This window comes from Typopeltis vanoorti, chromosome 12 (assembly GCF_054136105.1).
Source record: "Typopeltis vanoorti isolate ZY-2024b chromosome 12, IOZ_Tvanoo_1.0, whole genome shotgun sequence".
NCBI lineage: Eukaryota > Metazoa > Arthropoda > Arachnida > Uropygi > Thelyphonidae > Typopeltis > Typopeltis vanoorti.
In genome coordinates, this window is record NC_143560.1 from 92,625,502 (window position 1) to 92,642,150 (window position 16,649).

Here is a 16,649-nt window from a genome sequence, read left to right on the forward strand (position 1 = left end):
ATTTCTATCGTCTAAGGCACTTTGTACCGTATCAATCCATCTATATCTTGGTCTTCCTCTGGGTCGTTTTCCTGCCAACCTGGCAGAGAACACTTGTTTTGCTAATCTTTCCTCTCCCATTCTATTTAAGTGACCATACCATCTGAGATTAGCTCTGCTAACGCATTCCTGGATGCTGACAATGTCAAGTTCTTTCCTAATATCCTCATTTTTAATATGATATTGCCATTGATGCCATCTGTTCACGCCTCTAATCTTTCTCAGGACTCTCATATCTGCGGTCTCTAGTCTTTGGTCAAGTGTTTTACTTCTGACCCAGCTCTCAGATCCATAAGTTAAAATTGGTTTGAACACAGTCTTGTATACAGCTAATTTAGTGTTCCGACTAATTTCTTTCTTATTCCATATGAATTTATTCAATTGACTTCCCACGATACCAGCTTTGCTGATTCTGTTGTCTATTTCTATATTTAGTTTACCATCTTCAGTAAAAATTGTGCCTAAGTAGCTGAAATGTTTTACTTGTTCCACAGGTTCTCCATTCACAACACAGTTGACATTTTCAATGATTCTGCCTATTTTCATTGTCTTTGTCTTTTTATTGCTGACCTTCATACCATATCTATTACAACAGCTATTCAATATAGTCAGAGAATCTTGCAGACTTGTAGCGGATTTATTTAGAAGTATAACATCATCCGCATAAAGCAAAGAGCTGACATTAACATCTCCAATTTTGATATCAGGTTTAATACCACATTCCTTCATAATGTGATCCATATAGATAATGAATAACAGAGGGGATAATGTACATCCTTGTCTCACACCAGATTTAACATTAAACCATCTTCCTGTACTTCCTTCAATTCTAACTGCTGACTCACAACTCAAATAAAGACTAAGTATTGCTTGATATAATGCCCCATTGGCACCATATAACTGCAGCGTATTGAATAGCTTCTCTCTTGGCACCTTGTCATATGCCTTTTCCAAATCGACAAAACTTAAATACAGATCTTTGTTATATTCCCATGCTTTCTCGACTATTTGTCATAAAGTGAAGATCTGATCCTGACAGCCTCTATTTGGTCTGAATCCAGCTTGTTCTTCACCAAGCTTTTCTTCCACAATTCTTCTCAACTATTTCTCAAGTATACTTGCATAGATCTTGCCAGGAACACTCAGTAGGGAAATACCTCTGTAATTCTCACATTCAGTTTTATTTCCCTTTTTATATATGGGTACTATGAGAGCTCTACTCCAATCATCGGGAATTCGTCCCTCTGTCCAGGCTTTCTGAACTATGCAGTGCAGCCACTGTAAGACTCTTATACCACCATACTTCAGCATTTCTGGTCGAATATCATCTACTCCTGCTGCCTTTCCACATTTCAAGCCTTTGATGGCTTTTTCTACTTCAAGTATGGATATGTATTCCTGACTGCATGCCTGGTCAGTGTTTTTTATCACTGTGCTGTCATCACTGCTTGTTTCATTTAGCAGTTTTTCAAAGTAATTACTCCATACTTCAAGGATATCTTTTTCTCCTGTTTTCATTTCACCTTTATCATCTCTAATTCCTTTTACAGCACTCTTTCCTCGATTCCTAAGCTTCTTCAACAACCTCCAGAATATTTTGCCACCTTCTTGATATTTATTTTCTATATTCTTGCCAAAGTCCTCCCATGACTTTTGTTTAGCTAGCTTTACACACTGTTTAGCTTTCTTACGTTTGTCTCTGTATTCTGTAAGAGTAAAAGCTGACTTATTTGCCAGGAACTTTTGATATGCTTTCTTCTTTTCCTTCACTGCCTCTTTAACTTCCTGTGTCCACCAGGGAGTTCTGATTTTTTTATCTTTGCACACAACCTCACCACATGCCTCTCTGGCAGAATCAATCAATGTTTCCTTCAGAGTTTGCCACTGAATCTCCAAGGTTTGATTCCTGTTCTCAAACTCTTTCATTTTCTTTTCAATAATATTTCTGTATTTACATCTGAGAGCTGCTCAACTTTTATTCGCTTTAAAACTTTCTTACATGTTATTCTTTTCAATATGAAATTCAATTTTATCCTGCTCAAGACTAAATAGTGATCACTTCCAATTTCAAATCCTCTGTACACTCTGGTGTCCTGCACCAGGGAGAAAACATCACTATCAACAATAACATAGTCAATGAGACTTTTCTTATTCCTAGCCTCTTCTCTCCATGTGAATTTGTGCACATTTTTATGTTGGAACATGGTGTTAGTAATAACCAGTCCATGTCCTGAGCAGAAATCCAACAGATATTTGCCATTATTATTAGCTTTGCTCTTTTCTCCAAATTTTCCCAAAATATTTTTGTATGTCTCACAATCATTTCCTACTCTACTATTTAGATCCCCAACAAGGACCAACTTTTCCTTTTTCATTGTGTCAGTTGCTTTTTCTAAAGCCTCAAAAAATTCCTCCACTTCTACCTTAGTAGAACCTTCTGTGGGACCATAGGCACAAATAAGTCTCATTGTCCAGTTCCCCATTCTCATATTTGCCCACATTACTCTACTTGAGACTGACTGCCATTCAAGAAGATTAGCCTCGTATTTTGTGTTGAATACTATGGCTACTCCTTCTTTTCCTTGATTGTTATTGCCTGAATATAACATTTTGTATTTATTGCTCAGAAAGATCTCACCAGTTTTGGTCTTTTTTGTTTCAGTCACCCCTATTATGTCGATCTGGTACTTATCTAATTCCTCAGCTAGCTCCATTTCTTTGCCATTCAGGCTTCTTACGTTGATAGTACCGATCTTTAACTCTGGTGATGTTGAGTTGGGGATTGTTTTCAGATTTGTTCCAGTAGCTGACTTTTCGCTGTTCGCCCTGGTTCCCTGGCGAAAACAACGGGGGCCTTGTTTAACCAGGCGACGCCCCAGCCGGCATGAAATTTTGTCATGTTGTACCATCATTTTTTGTTTTGGTTTAACCAATAAGAATACAATTTGGTCCGCTAAATCCCAAATTGCCAGCCCATCCTCGTTCGTTCAGTATCAAAGTAGATACCCAACAGGGTGCACCACGAGAAGGTGAGGATTGGACATTAGGTCAGAAGCCCTGGTCGGTTCTCCGCATTCCTTTAAAGGCTATGTGGAGGTCTCCTGTCAGTTATACAGCTTTGACCCTTAACAAAACTAATTAAAAGTTATTTACTGTTTGCACAGTATATATATCTGCACTCTTATCTAATAATTTTGCTAATTCATAATGATTTGACATTTGAATTAAATTCATGTGTACTTCATTATTTAGGTAATACATTTTTTAAAATTCTTTTAGGTTATAATCGTGAATTGACTTTTAGAAAAGCAGATGGTTCCTATGCTGCTTGGGTACATAGGCCTGCCAGTACCTGGTAAATAAAATAAAATGTTTCATCTGAGAATTCATTAAATTATTATTGTGCAGCATTTCCATGTGTGTATACTCAAAATAATAAAATAAAAATTGTGTTTTCAGCTAAAAGTTGGTATGTGAAAATAGATAATTGGTATTAAAGTAGATTTTAATACATGAAAAAGAAGAATGAAAGTGTTTTCAGTCTGTTATTATTCTATTGTCATGGGATGGTGGAAGTGAAATGAGGTGAGAAGTGCTATGGTAGTGAATAAATCTGTGTGTAGGTGGAATGGTGTTCAGTATATTGGTATACTATATTGAAATAAGTATTCAGACATACATTTTGGAATGAAATGTACTGATGTTCATATTCTTGTTGAAATGCATAGTAATATACACATTTAAAAGAAAGTGTGCTTTGCATTATGAATGCCAAGGCCTCTATATATTGGAACATTTGTTGTTTTTTATGTCTGTATGTTGTGAATGTGCTGTTGATTAAATGTGTAAGTTGGGCATGTGTTGTTCAGATAAGTCTTTATTTTAAGTAAATATTTAGAATATTGCTAATCATTATTGGTATTTTCTTTATTTTTGACTATGCTATTAAGTGTATTCAATTAATTGTGACTATTATTATGCAGTGTTGTTTAAAAAGTTTCTACATTCATAGTACCAGTGTGGATGAGAAAAATAGCAATCAAGACTTCGATGATTTCAATATGTGGGATTTAATGCAATAGGGTGTGCGTTAATCTGTTAATTGCCAAGTATGAATGGTTTGTGGTATGAAAGCAAGAGTAAAGAGCTTGTTTGTGTTGAAAATGTTTTATGAGCTAGTACAAGAAATGTGAGTCACATTAAAAGCAGCAGAATGAAATAACTAATATTAACGGTGTAAGGCAGGATAATGAAAGTGTTGTAGATATTGTTATAAAGAATATAGTGAAGGAGTGAATGATAGTGTATGAAATATGAATGAGAGTATGAAGAAAGCAGTGGAAAGTAATGTGGATGAGGAAGGGAAGTGTGGAGAGAAATAGCAGACTTAAGCACACACTTTCACAGGACAAAATGCGGGGCCAGTGACTAGAGGAGCTATTGGCACGTGGTACAGAAGGATGGAGAATGAAAGCAACTGTGAATGGATAAAGTATAAAAGAGTGGTAAACTGAGAAAAGGAGGAAAGGGCATGTGGCAAGATGGAAATGGAATTTCTACAATTACTAAGGGATAATTCCCTGAAATTGGCATCTAATGGAGGGGACCAGGGGTTTTTGAGAGTGTTGGATTTGGTACTAGTATCAGAAGATCTATCTATAACTATAGTAGCAACTCTGTCCCCATTCACAGAAAGTGGCCATGCAGCCTTGTTTTGGGAGGTTGCTCAATATGTGAAATTCTCAGTCAAGGAGAGGATTCATATGGAACAACAAAACTAGCTATTAAGACAAAGTTTTGTGACAGCTTGGAGCAGTGCCATGTCATAAGAAGCTACAAGGAATGAATGTCAGTAGTGCATGGAAAGTACAGTTAACCCTTGAACAATTCAGACCCCGCCCCACACAGTCAAAAATTTGCGTATAACTTTTGACTCCCCCAAAAATGTAATTACTAATGGCCTACTGTTGACCGGAAGCCTTATCGATAACATAAATAGTCGATTAACATATATTTTGTATGTTATATGTATTATATACTGTATTCATACAATAAAGTAAGCTAGAGAAAAGAAAATGTTATTAAGAAAATCATAAGGAAGAGAAAATATATTTACAGTATTGTACTATATTTATTGATACCGTAAGTTTATGTCATCTGTTTACGAGATAAATTGTCTGTCTGTCAGTACCTACATCAGTATTGTCTTATATGATACAAAACACTGTAGATGTTATACATATTATTAACACTAAACATCAAAAATGAAAAGATGTGAAAAAGAAATTCATATTTATTTACAGCAATAACGATTCATTAATGAATTAATGAATCGTTGCACCCTCTCATTGGCAAATGAAGTTGAGGGAAGAGAAAGAAGTCACAGGGTACTGAATCAGGTGAGTACGGCGAGTGATCCAACACACAAACTTGGTTTTTGCTCAAAAACTGTCTCACAATGTTCGAACAATGAGATGTGCATCATTGTGCAAAAGTGACCAGCTGCCTGCATCACGATATTCATGCTGTACGCGACGAATTCTCACTATCAATCACTTCAGAACTTTGAGATAAAACTCGCCATTGACCGTTCAGCCAGGCGGAACGAATTCTTTGTGGATAATGCCCTTGGAATTGTAGAAACAAATCAGCATTGTCTTTACTTTTGACTTCTCCAAGCGACTTTTTTTTGGATCCCCCTCTTCTGGAGCTTTGTTTTGGGCTCATATTCAAAACATCATATTTCATCACCAGTAACGATCATTTCAAGGAAGTTTAGTCCTTATGAGTGGTTGTAATGAGGTTCTCGCAGTGTTCAATTCGATACATTTTTTCGGCAGCGGTCAACTTGTGGGGAACAAATTGTGAATTCAATATACGAAGGCCCAAACTCTCTGTCAAAATGTTGTGCACAGTTCATTTTGGAATCCCCAATTCATCTTCAATCAATCTCATGGATGATTTCGAGTTTTCTCTGATGAAATCACGCACTTTTTGGATGTTAACTTCACTCAGTCCAGTTTTTGAACAGCCCGGCTTTTCATCGTCCTCAAGTGTCTCACAATCATTTTGAAATCGTTTAAACCACTCGTATACTTGAGTACAGGATAAGCATCATCACCGTATGCTTTTTGAAGCATTTGATGTTTGGTAAAATTTTTACTAAGTTTAATGCAAAAGTCAATCACAGCTCTCTGTTTGAAACTCATTTTCCAACCGTTTGTCAAAACACACTGTCACTCTTGGCACTATAACTCGGCTTCTAATGAAGCAAATGTCATAAACAGTTGACGCAATTATTATTATTATTATTATTATTATTGTTCTGGGCAACTTCAAGGAGTCGACAGACTCATCGAGTGAGGCCCTAACATCATGTCAAGAACAACAATTTGACATTGACACAGTATCTATCATACCTTGCCTTGAACTCATTCACGGTTGTAGCACCCACAACAGACTCCGGAAGCTTATTTCGCTCATTCACCACTATCCAAGTAAAAAACCTAGCTCTAACTCCCTTGTCAACCAAGCTCTTGCCCAGCTTCCATGCATGGTCCCTAGTCCTCCCACCACCAGTCATATTTTCAAAAATATCTTCTGGATCAATCTTATAGAAACCCTTCAGTAATTTGAATGTCTCAATCATATCACCCCTCCTTCGCCTATCGTCCAATCTCTGCAACCCACAAATTTTCAACCTATTCTCATAAGGTTCATTCCACAGACCTGCTATCATCTTGGTCACTCGTCTCTGGATCCTCTCCACTTCCTCCCCATCACGAAGAAACCCTGGTGCCCATAACTGGGCACAGTAGTCCAAATGGGGTCTTATCAAGGCTGGATACAGAGGAACAACAACTTGTTTGTCTCTGCATGTTAAAGTATTTTTCAGAAGCCAAGTGATTTGATGAGCTGATTTAGTCACTTTTTGCAATGTGCCCCCTAAACTTCAGTTCCCTATCCACCAACACTCCCAAATCCCTGGCCTCATCAATCTCCTGGAATACGGTTCCACCAATGCGATATACTGCTGCTATTCTTTTCACCCCAAAGTGCATAACCTTACACTTTGGCACATTAAATTGACATCCATTTTTCCTAGCCCAGTCCTCCAAACTATCCAAATCATCCTGTAAAATTTTGACATCCTGTGCACTCATAATTGCTCTACCCAACTTTGCATCATCAGCAAACAAGTGAACACTTCCTCTCAAATCCTTTCCTATATCATTGATGAACAAATTGAAAAGCAGTGGTCCAAGAACAGAGCCCTGCGGCACACCACTAGTCACAAGCCGTCTTTTAGACTCCACTCCTGCATAAACCACTCTCTGGTATCTCTCCTTCAACCACCCTCCTATCCATCTCACCAACCCTATAACTATCCCCATCTGCACCAGTTTACTGATTAGGGTTCCATGTGGTAACCTGTCAAAGGCCTTGGCAAGGTCCAGTAGTATCACTGTAAACCCATTACCCCTATCCAGTTCAGCCGTCACTGTGTTATAAAACGTGAGCAAGTTACTGAGGCATGATCTACCCTTCACAAAACTGTGTTGTCCCCCATACAATATCCCATTTTCATCTATCCAATCCTGTATTCTTTTCTTGACTAATTTCTCTAAGACCTTGACAATGATTCCTGATATGCTAATCGGTCGGTAATTTACAACAGCAGTCTTGGCACCACCTTTATGCAGTGGAACTATTTTCTCTTCCCACCCCCTCGGGACTAACCCAGACCCGAGACTCAAATTAAACAAAATGGTCAAGGGTACTGACAATTCTTTAGCTGCTTCTCGTACGACACGAGCTGGTATGCCATCCAATCCCACGGATGTATTGACATTGAGGTTATGCAATAGACTACTCACCTCCACTTCATTCACCACAATTCCCATATAATCTATTGGTTCATTCATTTCTGCAATGTCACCACCTGGATGATATATTCTTGCAAAGTGCTCGCTCAGTAATTCAACTATATCAGCTGATTCGGTTACCTCCCTACCATCAGCATTCTTTAAAATCATTCTGCCATATATATTTTTTCATTTACTTGCAACATATCGAAAAAATTGTTCAGGATTCTCTTTAGCCTGCATGGCCAATGGCCAATGTTCTTTCGTAATCCTTTTTGCTTTTCTTACCACACTTGTTACCCTTCTGGCCTGCGCTTTATACCGTTCGTGTGCCTGCCGGTCACCTTTCTCCTTAAATTCCCTCCATAGTTGTTTCTTTTTTTGCAGCTCAAGCTTAATGGTGTTATTCATCCATTTAACCCCTACTTGATTTATTATTCGGACTCTAGGTATACAGTCAGCCATTGCTTCATGCAAACACTTCTTAACTGCCTCCCATGCACTATCAACTTCTAGACCTTGCAGTTGTACATGCCATGGCACTGAACCAATCAAACTCCTAAGCTTGTCATACTTTCCAGCCCAATAATTCCACATGTACCCTGTCTTAATTGAAAATTCTACACGTTTAGCCACCTCCCAAGTCAAGACCCTATGATCACTCTCACCAATTGGTGGCAATGTGGTCATATTTGTTACAGCCAAATCCTCAGATGTAATTACTAGGTCAAGCACTCTCTGATCCCTAGTATTTTCCATTACATGCTGTCGCAGATAGTTATATCTTAATAACCGCATAAAATCTAATTCCTTCCCCCCGTGTGTCCTCTCCTCACTCCAATCAATGTGACCATAGTTGAAATCTCCCATAATAATTACCCTCCTTCCACTCATTTCTTCTATTTGCTTGTGTATACTGTCACCACCATCTTTTCCATCACCTGGTCTATAGCAGCACCCAATTGTATATTCGACACAACACTAATAAAGGTTGCCGCTTTTGACAGCAAAAAGTTACAACAAATGACGCCACTAGTTTCTTCTATTTTCAAAAAGTTCGGTTTCTTTTTGGACAGATGTACAGCTAAGACCCCTTCCCCAGTTTTTAATGATATGTCTCAATAAGTAAATAGGAGTTCCGTAAGGTGATTGGTTGTGCCATTTCTATACTTTCTTTCAGTTAAAAAGATTTAGTTTTGGAAAGTTATTTTTTATGAAATAACAAAAATAGCCTATTTTGTCCAATCTGCAGCTATTTGCCAGCTAGCAAAATTTTAGGTGGTGGGCAAGTGCCTTTGTCGAGCCCTGCTCCATTGGGGCAGCACAACTTTCTAAAGGTAGATCCTACCTTGGTAATTTAATGACATTTTATAATAAAATGACAGCTGAATTGCATAAAGAACATGGTTATGCCATGATGCTGCTGGATACACATAAGCATTTTGCAGAATACTGAATGGGAAACTATTACATAAGTTAGAGCAAAGTTAGAAGAGAAGTTAGAGCAAATGGGAATGAATATAAGGATGGTGGCATAAATATGGGGTTGGCTGGCAGACAGACATCAGAGGGTGATGTATGGTGGAGTGGAATCAAGGCCAATGAAGGGGACTAGTAGAGTGCCCCAAGACTTTGAACTAGGGCCACTACTTTTTAATTTGTATATTAATGATGATTTGGATATTTTGGTGATCTGCGAAAAGGGAAGAATACCTACAAAGTTTCAAAAAGCATGTCGAGGACAAAGATGAAGGCATATTTAGAGAATGGGACAAATCTTGGAAAGAGCAGAACAAGGGAAAGAATTCAGAGGTGTTAATGAAGGAAAATGAGTGGAAAAAAAGTCTTAAAAATCTCTTTGACATAGCCCATGCCAAGCATGAATACACCCTCTATACTAAGCTTTGAAGTAAGCTGGAGAGGATAGTCCAAAGAAACAAGCTACACTTCTTCTCTATCACCAGATTTCCTGCTGTTTTCCTGAACAAGGATACTGCTGACTGAAATCAAGATAAGTCGTTCCAGTGATTAAAAAAAAGTCCATTTAATGTTTGAGAGCTGTCAGTGACATTGCAGAAAGAGATATAGCCCTAGTGGATGAGTACAACAAGCTGCACACCAGCAATAAAGACCAAAAGCATTTTTTTTTTTCTGTTGTTGTTGCTGGTCGTAAGTGATTACAGGAAGAAGTACCCCGACTGCAAGAAAACATTACTGCTAGAATAATAGCAACAAAGCCAGTAAATTTAATAATTTATAAACTTTATATTAATTTGTTTCAATTAAAAAAAAATAGTTTCATTTTGTCATTTCCTCTATAACTGAAGTTTATGTTCATTTGAAAAAAAAAATTAAAATTTCTAATTAAATAAAAAAATTAAAAAACAATTCACTTTGGACACTAAAGTAGATTTTAAAATACAAAAGCAAATTACATAATTTTATTGGGAGTAATATTAAAAATTAACTCACAGTCCCTATATATACTTGAAATCATTTCAAATTTTTAGAGTTTTTTCTTTATGCATGTGAAAATAATGAGTAGGTACCTCATACAAAATTCAAAATATTTAAAATTTGCTATTTTTAAGAAGCACTGTAGTGTGTGTGTTGTGTAAAACACACACACATACATACATACATTCATATACTAAAAATCATATTAGTTTCTTGCAGTTGATAAGAACCATTGCAGTATATCATTCAAGATGGCTTATTTTCTAGGTTAACTGCGTTTGTTCTGAAAATGTTTTGCCAAGCTCGAAGACTTGTACATATTGATGAAAATGTGATATGCACTGGTTTGAAATGGCTAGAAAATGTTCAGAAACCAGATGGTTCATTTGAAGACACACATCCAGTTCTTCATCAAGAAATGATTGTAAGTAGTATTCACGTTAAAAATAATTCAATGAAAAAAAATGCAAACTTTTCTTTTAAAGTGAATTTTTATTATTATATTCAGACCTTTGTGAAGTTTCAAATGCACATAGTGTCATGTCCATTAATATTTAAATTAAATATATTTAATTTAAATTAATTTAATATTTATTTAATTAATTAAATATTTTCTATGGCAAAGCAGCTTGGTTTGAGAGATATAGATTTAAAATGTAATGTGACATTATTAGATATATGAAGAGCCAAAGGCTTCAATTCGGCGACATATGACTTGTTTAAGTTAAGGGATATTACATCCCATATCGTTTCTTAGCCGAATAAGAAACTCAAAGAGTTTCATGCCGAATATAGTAGAAACTATATAAAGTTCGGCGATTCCAAGCGTAAGCAAATACCTGGATACTGCAGCAACTGACCCTTAAGGTAGTGACCTTCTTTCATAATGTCAAACAGTAATACAGCTCCCAGGAGCTAAGTTCACATTGTGGGTAAATATCAAGAATAGTGATAGGAGCTTGCTCCACCTTTGACATGAGTTGCCTCAGCTTGCACTACCTTAAGGGTCAGTTGCTGCAGCATCCAGGTATTTGCTTACGCTTGGAATCGCCGAACTTTATATAGTTTCTACTATATTCGGCATGAAACTCTTTGAGTTTCTTATTCGGCTAAGAAACGATATGGGATGTAATATCCCTTAACTTGAACAAGTAATGTGACATAAATGTATCAGTATAAAGAAACATTCAAACTCCAGTTGAAATTAATTACAAATATTTCATTTCATTTCATGTTAAACATATTCATTTTGAAGAAGAACAATATAATTTGATTACCTTCGATTATAAAAATTGTTTCTTTACATTAATTATTATTCCACAGGTTTCGTTAAAACATTGTGTTGTGACAAGAATAATTTCCAGGTCTCTTTCAAGCATGGCTAAGTTAATTGTTCTTGGGAATTAGGGTTTTTATTTTTTTGAAATTCAACTTTTTCCATGAACAAGCAGTTAGTCTGAGTATGTTGTATTTAATAAGCAGAAAAAACATGGAGCTATAACAAGTGTTTCAGTATCATATGGTGTCAGTGATGTTTCTGATAAGATTGAACTGTTCCATATTTCCGTCTTGAGAAATTAATATGCATTCACTCTTCTTCCATGCATTCATATTGTTTATTTAACACTTAAATCAAAATATTTCTGTGCTCCTCCTTGAATCTTTATACTGCACTTTTCAACATGGATTCTTGTTTTCTTTTTTCTTCATCCTTGTTATCTTTTGAAAAATCTCTTATATATCAATCTCCAACCCTATTATTCCATTTAATATCCCCGTCTTCCCCCTTCCTTAAGATATATTCCTGTGGTTTGCATAGTTAAAATTCCATAGCCATATATTGGCTTTAATTATTTTCCTTCAGATAATTTTCAGTATTCCTTCATCTCCTTGAAATTCATGTGACCAATTCTATGCACATTTGTTCAGACTTGTTATATCACATAATAAATAGACAATAGAATAAGCAAAGCTGGTAGCCAGCTGAATAAATTTATATGGAATAAGAGAGAAATTGGCCAAAATTCCAAACTAGCTGTATACAAGATAGTGTTCAAACCAGTTTTAATTATGGGTCTGAGAGTTGGGTTAGAAATAAATCACTTGATCAAAGACTAGAGGCCACAAACATGAGGGTTCTGAGAAAAATTAGGGGGGGTCAGTAGGCAACATCAATGTCAGTATCATATTAAAAATGTTAAAAATGATATTAGAAAGGAACTTGACATTGTTGGCATTCATGTGTGAGCATTCACACAAGAATGTGTGAGCAGAGCTAATTTAAGTGTTTTGGCCAATTAAACAGAATGGGAGAAAAAAGGTTAGTGAAACAGGTGTTTGATGCCAAGATAGCAGGAGACCCCAAGAAAGACAAAGATCTACATGGATTGATTTATCTGAAGTGCTTAGAAGATCCAAATGTTAGATATGAAATGTTAGTATTGGAGTGCTGTCAAGTCATAGACTAATTTGGGGGAAAATTGTTTATAGAAGTTTAATAATAATGTAAAATTAATCATGCAGTGTTGTCATAGTAGCCTGAACATCTGTTGAGAGGGTAACATCAAGAAATTGATGATGACTTCTATTCCTGCTCCTATTCAGGAGTAGGAATTGAGGGAATGCAAATTACATTCCCTCAATCTGTCTTCATACCCCACATTCCAAAGGCCAGTTACCACCTTTGCAAATCTTCTCTAGATATTTTCTAACATAACCTTATCACCAAGAAAACCAGGTGACGAAATCAATGCACAGTAGTCCATATCATGCGTAATCAAGGCCTTATATAATGGAACCATCACCTCTTTATATCTGAAACACAAGGTCCTTTGTATCATTTCCATTATCTGAGGTGGCATCTTCACCACTTGTGCAATGTGGCATCTTAATTTCAAATCCTTCTCTGCTACTAGAACTTTCATTTCATCTATTTCCTTCAAAGTGTCCTCATTAAGTATACACTTAGTGAGGAATAGTTGGTACTTTCTTTACTTGTATACATTGCATTTCATCATTGCTTACCAACTTTCAGTACTTTACACTTTTGCAGCATTGAACCGACTGTTTCATTCACACATCTTCTTGTAAGGCCACAACATCTGCTTGACTCTGCATCATTTTTATCCCCAGTTTTGCATCATTCTATAGTTAAACCTTTCTCAATATAAACATACCCGTTGAACAACATCGGCCCAATACAGACCCCCCCCCTGTGGCACACCACTAGTGACTTTGGGGATATCCCCCCCCCCCCCCATACAGCTTTCTGATGCCTATCTGACATCCAGTCACCGCTCCACCTCACAAATATGTTAGCCAATCCCATTCCATTTCAATTTATTTAATAGCTTGCTGTGTGGCAATCATTCAAAAGCTTTTGCAAAATCTAAGTATACCACTGTATATGCATCTCCCTTGTCTAATACATTTGTCACCTTGTTATAGTACATAAGTAAGTTGGTAAAACATGATCTTCCTTTAACAAACTCATGCTGACCATCATAGAGAATGCTGTTATTATTAACTCATTTGAGTAGTCTAGTTCTCACTAATCTTTCCAATACCTTAACCACAACTCCAGATGCAGACTGGTCCATAATTTGTGGCCACAGCTTTATCACCACCTTTATGCAGTGGAATAATTTTACCTTCCTTCCCTTTTGACTAACTGAGCCACCTTCCTGGCCTGTTCTTTATACTCCTCATGTAATTGTTTGTTACCGTTATTCATCTTTTGTTGCCCCCCACAGTATCATCTTCCAGATTTTGTGCATAATCCCTTTATTTATCCATTTGACATCTATCTTATTCAGCCTGTGGACCATAGGAATACATTTGCACATTGGTGTTTTTAAATATATCTTTCCCACACAGCATTTATCTCTCACTTGCATTAACTTCTCATTCCATGCTTATAGCTCCAGGCCATCTCCTAAGCTTCTCATAATCACCAGCCTTGTAATTCTACATATATCCTTTCCTCACAGAAGTCTTCATATGACTGGCCACCCAGGTGATAAACCTCATGTTCACTCTCAACGGAAGGGCAATGTAGCACTCTACTCACAGTCACATTCTCTTATGCAACGGCATGCCCTTTATAGACTGTCTAAGATAGTTTTCTCTCAAGAAATTCCTTATTACACAAATTTTGTCTTCATTTCAATTTATATTACCATAATTAAAATCATGCATAATGATCAACATTCCCTTGTTCACTCATACTTTTCTCAACCTCTCCACATTCCCTGCCTAGCTAAATATCTCTTCCTATCAACCTTCACCTCATGCTATGCTGACTCAAAACAGTTCAGTTTGTGCAGATCTGATTCGCATGCTATCATCATCAACTCTCCCCTTCCTGCTTGTTCTTTGTATCTTTGCAAAAAAAAACATCATACCCTTTAATTTCTATTCCCATCAAAATATCATCTTATCCAACCATGTTTCACTTATACTAACAATTTTTGGGCAAATAAACTCAATCAGTAAACTCTTTCATCTCCCTTGTTTCTGATGCTCCTGACATTTGTAAATGTGAACTGCTTCATTTATGACGCAGTTTGCATTTAGGTCCATAACTAGTCCTTCCCATGGTATTTGTTGGTTGGGATTTTCCCTATACCTAACCTTTTCCAGTTATCTTTATCACCACTTACCCTAACTTACTCTTCAGACTCAACTAAATCCCTTAACCCAATGTTCCCTCTAATCTGTGTACATGCAAATGTGCACACTAATCAAAAAAGAGGAGCACACACCTAGTAACTGTACACACAAAATTTTTGATTACAGAATTTCTCATTACAGTAAATAATTGTGCAATGTACTATAAAACAAATTATATGATAAGTTGTACTTTTCAATTATTTTATTTAGTAATTTCTCCAAGGTCTCCACTGCAACTCTAGCTCATTCCAACTTAATACCATCTAAGAATTAGAAGCAACTTAAACTAAAAAGTAAACTAAAATTAAAAAGTAACTAATCAGCCTGTGCCATTTGGACAAATGGCACTGACATTGCTGACACTGATGTCAGCAATTTGCAGAGACATTGTTTAGAGAGTCCACTGTCTAGACAGAACAGTCACTCGAATTCATGCAAGCGGTGATGGATTTCTTAGCTATGCAGATTTAAGGGAATTAATTTAGTACTCGTAATTTTACAGGTTATAGCTAGACGAAAAAAAGGTCAACATTAACATGAGAAATATTACATTAATGGTTTTAGTGCATTAAACCTTCAAAATGTTACTCTATATATTATAGCATACACATTGAGTCTGAGACTGGAAACATGAACACAGAATGTTTTTCATGTACATATGGGGTCGGCAAAAATTAGAAGAAACATTTCTTACATCCTGGGCCATCTCATTACTGTGCTGACCATCCCCATACACACATTGACTACTACTTCCACCATCCATTCTCCTTATCATTGTCTACCCTAAATCTATCCATTTCCCATCCATCTTGCATTCTTGTTCTGCAATCATTATCTCTTACACTGTTCTCATTTACAACCACTTCAATATCGCTAGTTCCTCTCTCTCTCTCTCCTGATCTTTCTCTTCACCTCTTACTTCCTCTGCTTTCTTGCTCACACCAGATCCATTTAAATGCAACTTGTTACTTTTGTGCAAATCCTTCCTTTCCTCAAATGCATTCCACACATTTACAAATTCCACTTCCTTCTCCTCACCCCATCTGTTAACATACTGCTCATGATCCCCTTTCCATCTCAGTTCATTTTTATCATACTTTGGCAATATAGATATGGAATATAGATTACCCTAGATTTTTTTTTTCAGGATGTTCTCTCATAATCTGGTAGGTTTGCACACGTTTGTGGTATTGTGGTAACACCTCATATTACTTTTGTATAGCTGGATTAAGTTTTTGTAGATAGGCTACTAAAAGTTTGTATAATCCTCCAAACATGTTATCTACTGAATAAAATAAAAACATAAAATAAAATAAAAATTTTTACATATAGAAAGACTTGTATTTTGGAAATCTGCCTATTCTTGTTCTGTCAGGGATTGTATCTCAAATAATTGAGTAACATCTCTTACTTTATTCAAAATAATGTTATTCATTATTATATATTCTTTATTCATCTGCTATTTTAATTATTTGGTTTTTATATTTTGACTCCTAAATTTTGTATTATTTTGTCAATATTTGTAATCTGCTTAAATGTTCTGACATAATGTTATCAAATTTTGCAGTGGTTTCTGTCAAATGAAAAAAAATTCCATTATCATGCTCATAAAATATC

The 16,649-nt window shown here is 36.3% G+C and overlaps 1 protein-coding gene across 1 annotated transcript in view; it reads left to right on the forward strand.

Annotated features, from left to right (window-relative positions):
• LOC150101006 (venom factor-like) overlaps nucleotides 1–16,649 on the forward strand; it is a 697,967-nt gene that overhangs the window by 350,159 nt on the left and 331,159 nt on the right. The window contains exons 24-25 of the mRNA XM_090401101.1: nucleotides 3,319–3,394; nucleotides 10,629–10,785. Of these exons, the coding sequence (XP_090257227.1) occupies nucleotides 3,319–3,394; nucleotides 10,629–10,785 (233 nt within the window). The remainder of the gene's footprint in view (nucleotides 1–3,318; nucleotides 3,395–10,628; nucleotides 10,786–16,649) is intronic.